We start from the raw sequence: 7,013 nt of genomic DNA, 5'->3' as shown, positions 1-7,013 counted from the left end.
TTTGAATTGAGGTGGTGTGGGGGATAGGGGAGGGGGAGCGAGGTTGGAGAAGAGTCGGGGCTATATTAAGGAAGTGTGTTTGAGGTGAACTATACGATTTCAAAAATCTGGGTCAGCAAAGCTTGGCAAATTGAAGATTTTTCTTACCGCCTAGACTGTGTTTCCACTTTCCATGTTCCTTGCTGATGGCCATTGAAAACAACTTATTTTGACATAATTTCAGACTTAGAGTTGTAAGAATAGTACAAATACTTCGTGCATATCCTTCCTCCAGATGCCGCATCTGTTAATATCTTGCCACATTTGCTTTATCCTTTTCTCTCTCAATAAGCATTTCCATACTATTTTTTTTCATGCAGACATAATGATGTTCCTTTATCCCTTTAGAGTGTATTTCTCCTAAATGAGGAGATCCTCTTCCATAACCACAATACAATTATCAAAATTGTGAAATCATCACTGATAAAATACTATTAACTCCTCTATAGCCTTATTCAGATTTCAGCAATTGTCTCCATCATGCCAACGAGAGAGAATCCCAGGTCGTGTGTGTATTTAGCTGTCATGTCTCTTAGTCCCTTTTAATTTGGAACCGTTCCTCAGTGCTTCTCTGTCTTTCATGACACAGATGTTTTGTGAAAAAGTATAGGTCAGTTATTTATCGAGTGCCTTCAGTTCGAGTTGGCCCGATGTCCTGATCAGATTCAGGCTTTGCATTTTGGGGCAGGAATATCGCAGAAGTCATGTTACCCTCCCACTCAGTGCATCGTTTCAGGAGGCGGGCTTTGTCCTACGCTGGTGAAGTTGACCTTGGCAACACGTATAAAGGTGAGAGCCATATTAGGGTGGTGTCTGCCAGGTTTCTCCACTGTGAAGTCACTAGTCCCTTCCCCCTTTTACATTACTGAATTAAAAAAAAATATATGGTAAAATATACACAACATATAATTGATCATTTTAACCATTTTTAAGTGTCTAGTTCTGGAACATCAAGTGCATCCACATTGTCGTGCAACCATCACCACCATCTACAGAACATTTTCGTCTTCCCCAACTGAAACTCTGTACGCATTAAATACTAACTCCTCGTTCTCCCCTTCCCCCAGACCCTGGGAACCACCATTCTACTTCCTGTTTCTATGAATCTGATTACTCTAGACGTCTCACGCAATTAGAATCATACAGTATTTGTCCTTCTGTTTCTGGCTTATTTCACTAAGCGTAATGTCTTTGAGGTTCATTGACGTAGCGTGCATGTGTCAGAATTTCCTTCCTTCCTAAGGCCGAAATATTCCATTGTATGTATACATACAATGCATGTTACTTACGCAGTCATCTGACGCTGGACATTGGGCTGCCTTTGCCTTTTGTGAATAATGCTGCTATGAGCACGGGTGTGCAAATATCTGCTCTAGTTCTTGCTTTCCCTTCTCTTGGATATATACCTGGAAGTGAAATTGCTGGGTCATCATCTTCCCCTTATTAATGTTTCTTGTGGAATGATACTTTGTGACTATGTAAATATCCTGTTACTGCTCACATGTTCACCCACTAGTTTTAGCATCCCTTGATCCTATTCTATCCTATCCATTATTCTAATGTTGCCAAATGGTAATTTCCTTCCCATCAATCCTTCCGCATTTATTAGTTGGCATTCTCCTGTAAGGAAGGAATTTCCCTTATCTCCCACTTATTCACTAACATGGACTCATTTTATTCAATGGGTTATCGTTCTTTTCTCCATGGACACCTCACCGCTCTGAGCAATTCTTTTCCATATAACTCCCAAGAGCGCGTTTAGGGAGGCGCGAGAATTTTCTGTATTCCCTTGTCACCGTTAAGAAAGCCCAGCGTGCAGCCGGACCTCCCTTAATGGAAAGGATCACTTTCCGGCCCACGCGTCCGTTCAGTTAAGTCCGTTCAGTTAAAGCGCGGAAAGCCTCTTGCGATAGTGCCGCACAAACCACCTGGGCAGCCCCGCCCCAGGAAAACTACATTTCCCATAGGCCTTTGGGGGTTGCGTCATCAGCGAGCGCGGCTTTTTGGTCGGGAAACCGGCTTTGGAGAGCCGGTCGCAGCGGCGAAAACATGGCGGACGTGCTCAGTGTCGGAGTGAACCTGGAGGCCTTCGCCCACGCCATTAGTGCCATCCAGGCGCTGCGCTCCAGCGTGAGCAGGGTGTTCGACTGTCTGAAGGATGGCATGCAGAACAAGGAGACGCTGGAGGGCCGGGAGAAGGCCTTCATTGCTCACTTCCAGGACAACTTGCATTCGGTCAACCGGGACCTCAAGTAGGTACCCGCCGAAGGGGTCGGGGTCGGCCCGGCTCCCATCCTGTGCCGACCCCGCGCGAGTCTGCCCACTCGGGCGCGGTCCTCCTTTTCCATTGCTCCCTTGTTCTCTTTCTGTCCTCTCCAAGCCTCTGCCTGTCCCTCTGCCCACCTCATCCCCCACCTCCGAACAGGACCCGATCTGCCCTGCCCCAAACCCAAGTGCACCCGGTCCGATTAGCCCTAATTCCTCGCCCCTGAACCTGGAATTCGTCAAGTTCAACCCTACCCCATCCCAAGCACGACAAAACGCCTTGATCTGCCTTTCCTTCCTCCCCGTCCAAAGCCACCTGATCAGGATGGTCACTCCCACCCTCACTGCGCCTTCCTCAAGAGAGAACTAATCTCAGGCCAGCCAGTTTAATCACTTATGCCCCTCCCCCATTATTTGTGGTCCTTTGGGGTTAAGGGTTGCACATTTCTTTCTCTCGCTTGCAGGTTACTTTCTTCTATGTTACAAGTGGTGTCAGAACGAAATGGGAGGATGTGTGTAAAAGGCACATAGTAGGCACTTTTTAACTGGTTATGTTCTCGACTTGTCTCCTCTTCCTTAAGAGAGCCTGTCCTTTCTAGGGAGGTTAGAATTTCAGGATTTTTGCCTTTTATTTCTCAGAACTGACCTTAGCAAGAAAAGGCATTTGGTGAGCTAGCTATCCTATGAATTCTGAAGTGGTTGGATTTTTGTTTTTTCTTCTCAACTTGGTCTCCTCAGTAACCAGATGGAAGGAGGAGGTAGAATAGAGGAGGAGGTGGTGACCAGATGATGGGAGCCTCCTCCCCTCCCCCCAAGTAGCTGCCATTCTTTTCGGTGGAAAGCCAAGAAACCACACACCCTTCCTCAACTCCCACATCCACGTGCTGTTCTCTGGCACAGTGCCAGCTAATACTTTCCCTGCTCGAGGGATGTGGTGGTGGTTCTTTCCTCCCGTTTCCCCTCGGATTTGCTTCCCTTTGTAACGTTCAGGTTGGTACAGCCCCTCACCACTTAAGAAAGTTTCAGAACATTTACATTACCCTCTGTCTTCTTAATCTTTATACAGTAGCGCCAAGAAGGTGGCCGAGGATGCCAAAGTGAATGTGGCATGAGGAGCTGTGCCTAGGGTCTTGTGTTGGCGGGTGGGGACTCGCCACTCACGACGTGCTCCTGCAACGTGCTTCTGCTGTCGGCTCGCTTTCCCCAGCATATCTAGAGTTTTCCCACTAGACCGAAGTGCGTTCGTTCGACACAGTCCCCTCCCTGGTGTCTTCCCATTCCATTTGTTTATTTTATCCCTTCTTTGTTTCGTTAAGTTTTACCATCTGTGAAGCACCGTGTACAAGTATATCCCTATGTGAATGATAAATAATCATCATTTATTCAGGTACTTGCTGTTCCGCCAAATGTAATGATCTGTACGTGGTTCTGAAAACTCTTGGTGAGAAGCAGCATTGTACCCCGTTTCAAAATTCCAGGTGCTCTCCAAGTCTCCTCTCTTGCAGAGATAATGCAAGTTGTTAATTATGCAATTTGAGGAGTCTTATTGATTCTAGTGCCTTAAACTTTTTATTTTCTCCTTTGGAATGGCACCAGAGAACTGGTTTTAAATCATATAAGCGCCCAATTAGAGATGTTCTTATTTGTCACTAATCTCTTTCACCTTTCAGAAAAGTACTTCTCCCTAAGGGACTTCTGACGGACAGCTTGAAGAGCAGTCTTCGACCAACAGGGCTGGCTAAACACTGGAGTTTCAGCGAACTCAGGTTTATTTGCTTTATCTATTTACTTTTCAGTGAGCTCGAACGCCTGAGCAATTTGGTGGGCAAGCCATCTGAGAACCATCCTCTGCATAACAGCGGCCTGTTAAGCCTGGATCCTGTGCAGGACAAAACTCCTCTCTATAGTCAACTCCTTCAAGCGTATAAGTGGTCGAACAAGGTAAGAGCGATGTGTCCGAAGTGGAGCTGACTTAGGGAAAGCCGCATTTTTTTATACTGCATAGGCGAGGGTGAATTATTGTCTTTTTGTTCTCGATTCAGCATGGGCTTCCAGAGTTGGAAGTTTCCGAATTTCCCTAGGAGCTGTTGTGTAGTTCTTAAAGTCTGGGGCTTATTCGTGATGCTCAGGTAGTTAAATCAAGAAAATCCAAGTCAAGTGTATTTAACCTGGAGTCTGGCTATAGAAAGCAGCTTTGATGAACCCCTTGAAATTATATGTGCATTTTTTTATGGGGAAGACAGGAAGCTTCTTCACATTCTCAGATGAGGCCATGACCCCCAGAAGGGTAAGGACTGGTGGAATAAAGCAGGGGTCTCCAGCCCCCGGGCTGTGGACTGGTACTGGTCTATGGCCTACTAGGTACTGGGTCGCACGGCAGGAGGTGAGCGGCGGACGAGTGGGCGAAGCTTCATCTGTATTTGCAGCCGCTCCCTAGCGCTGGCACCGCCACCTCAGCTCCACCTCAGACCATCAGATGTTAGATTCTCATGGGAGCACCGGTCCCTGGTGCCATAAAGGTTGGGGACCGCTGCTCTAAAGGTTCAGCCACTCACGTTGTTTCTGTTGCTTGTACTGTCTTTTCCCCTGTCGTCGATGGAGGAACATCACTAGAGGTCTGTTTGTTAGATTACTCTTTAATTACTTTAGACCCTGTCCGAGGGAGATTGTTCTAAACTGGTTTTAAATAGGATTTGCTATTCATGGTTCCCGTCTGCAAGCAGGCCCGTAGCACAGACCCTAGGACAGCTATAAAAGGAGGACTAGATCGTAGTCTAAAAATAACAGGAAGAACTAGGCTCATGAGCCTGGAAACGGTTTATTGACAAGCTTCTTTTGTTTGGGAGCTGTGGGCTGTGTATTTTTCTTTTCCCTGCTGATAGAGAACTAGAACGTATATGTGGACTGATTTTGGAAGCGTTTCTCATTAGTCTGTGCTGCCGGCCTGGGGGCAGTTGTTCTTACTGTCACTGGTCCAGAACTGCCCTGCCCCCTCCAGTTATCCACTGCTTTCCCTCCTTTCTGTGGTCCTTTCACCCTCAGATGAGCCTGGACAGTGTTTCAGGTGTGTGGAATTTTTTCTTTGACTTTCTCCGCGGGGGCTACTTAGTATTCTTAGGTTTGGGGTAGAACACCGGAAGCTGAATCTGAGGGATCAGGGAGAAGTGATTGACCATGAAGTGCTAAAGAAAGAACTTGAGCCTCAGACATTTAGCCTGTAAGGCTTGTCCCCAAACTCTGGGCTGGGCTGTCAGACAGAAACTCAGTTTGGCCTTGAGGATCAGGGTGCCCAGGTAGTGTGGGGATCTGTCGCTCTCTTGCCGTCTCCAAGCCTGCTCTCCTGTGTTGGCCTGATGCTCTCCAGGTGGTGGAAAGAACAGCCTGGCAGTTGTAAGTGTGTGCAGTCCCTATACCAGGTGATTTCTGGTCTCCACGTCAGACCCTGGAAAGGGATTCTGGGCCTGCTGGGTAGGTGGCCCTCGAGGCAGTTTATTAAGTCCAGGGGGTGAGATTCTCTGATTAGCCAACACGGATCACCTGGAGCACAGGAAGTAGGGCTCCTTGGAGATGAGAGAGGCAGTTCCCTAAAGGTGGGGATGCAGGGCGGACAAAAAATGATGTATATCTGTCGCAGTTGCCAAGGCTGGACACGAGACGGTCCCAGGCCTACATAGATAACAGCGCCCTCTCAGGCTGTCCCGTTTGTGGTCCGTGTTTTCCCAGCAGTGCTCTTGGTCATCCTGACGTGAGCTTGCCTGGTGCTCAGGTGGGAGGTGGTCAGTAGGTGCACGGTGCGATTCATTTCTCCTTGTCAAGACTCCTAGTCCTGCTTGTTGGTTCGACGTGAAAGCTGCATTGATGTGTCACGTGGATACACTTGTTCTAGAATAGGCTAGAGCAAGGGGCGCTTTTCAGTGTTGGGAAGATTTGGGCTGATCTCAGAACCATGTGTGAAGGGGACTCTGGGGTAGGTGACTGGTTTTAAATCGAAGTGGTGATACTTAGCTTTGGAACGAAGGCAGTTTAATTGCTGGATTTAGTAGTTGGAGTATTAAAACAGAAGTTCCTGCCCCTGACCCCACCCTTGCCCCCAGGTGGAAAAGGAGCCATATTAAGGGAATTAAGTATACAGAACTTGTCCTGGTGATGCTGCAGGTTAAAAATAGACGTGGAAATGTATCAGATTGTAAATCCCATACGAGCAGTGAGCAGTGCGAGAGATGTCAGGGTTTCAGTCACGTCCTGTAGAGTGACTCTGTAAAGTAACTGCTCTTCCGCCAGCTCCCTAGTGCCCCAGCAGAGAGGGGATTTGGGGCTGCTTGTGACACTGATTACTAGAAACGAAGAGAGCGGTTAAGAGCTCTTTAGTTCAGCCCCTTACCTTACAGCTGAGCAAACCCAGGCTCAGTGGACCGACCTGCTCCTGGCTCTGTAGCTAAGCTGGAATTTGCATTTCCTGACTTAGGTAGGTAAGTGTTCTTTCCTCTAAAATCTGATGTTTAATCTAGTTGGCTTCAGGTTTTTGACTATAGAAATCATTCTCCCCTCCTTTAACTTACGTGCTGGAAACAATTCATGTGTTATATTTTATTCATGAATCTCTGTACACATTTTACTAATTTTTAATGGTTTATGGAAGGACAGAGATGGCAAATGCATGGTACAGGGGTCCTGAAACTGTCGCTTTTGTCCAGGACAGATCACTAATC

At 47.3% G+C, this 7,013-nt stretch overlaps 1 protein-coding gene across 3 annotated transcripts in view; it reads left to right on the top strand.

Annotated features, from left to right (window-relative positions):
• Window positions 1–2,056: 2,056 nt before the first annotated feature.
• Window positions 2,057–7,013, top strand: part of MED27 (mediator complex subunit 27) — a 180,611-nt gene continuing 175,654 nt past the window's right edge. For 2 of the 3 annotated variants that reach the window (XM_006918073.3, XM_015594326.2), the window contains exons 1-2: window positions 2,057–2,291; window positions 4,101–4,245. In XM_006918073.3, the coding sequence (XP_006918135.2) occupies window positions 2,089–2,291; window positions 4,101–4,245 (348 nt within the window). In that variant the 5' untranslated portion in view covers window positions 2,057–2,088. The remainder of the gene's footprint in view (window positions 2,292–4,100; window positions 4,246–7,013) is intronic. The other variant, XM_006918074.3, reaches the window with a different exon arrangement.

This window comes from Pteropus alecto, unplaced genomic scaffold, assembly GCF_000325575.1.
Source record: "Pteropus alecto unplaced genomic scaffold, ASM32557v1 scaffold67, whole genome shotgun sequence".
Taxonomy (NCBI): domain Eukaryota; kingdom Metazoa; phylum Chordata; class Mammalia; order Chiroptera; family Pteropodidae; genus Pteropus; species Pteropus alecto.
This window is presented reverse-complemented; position numbering and strand designations above follow the sequence as displayed.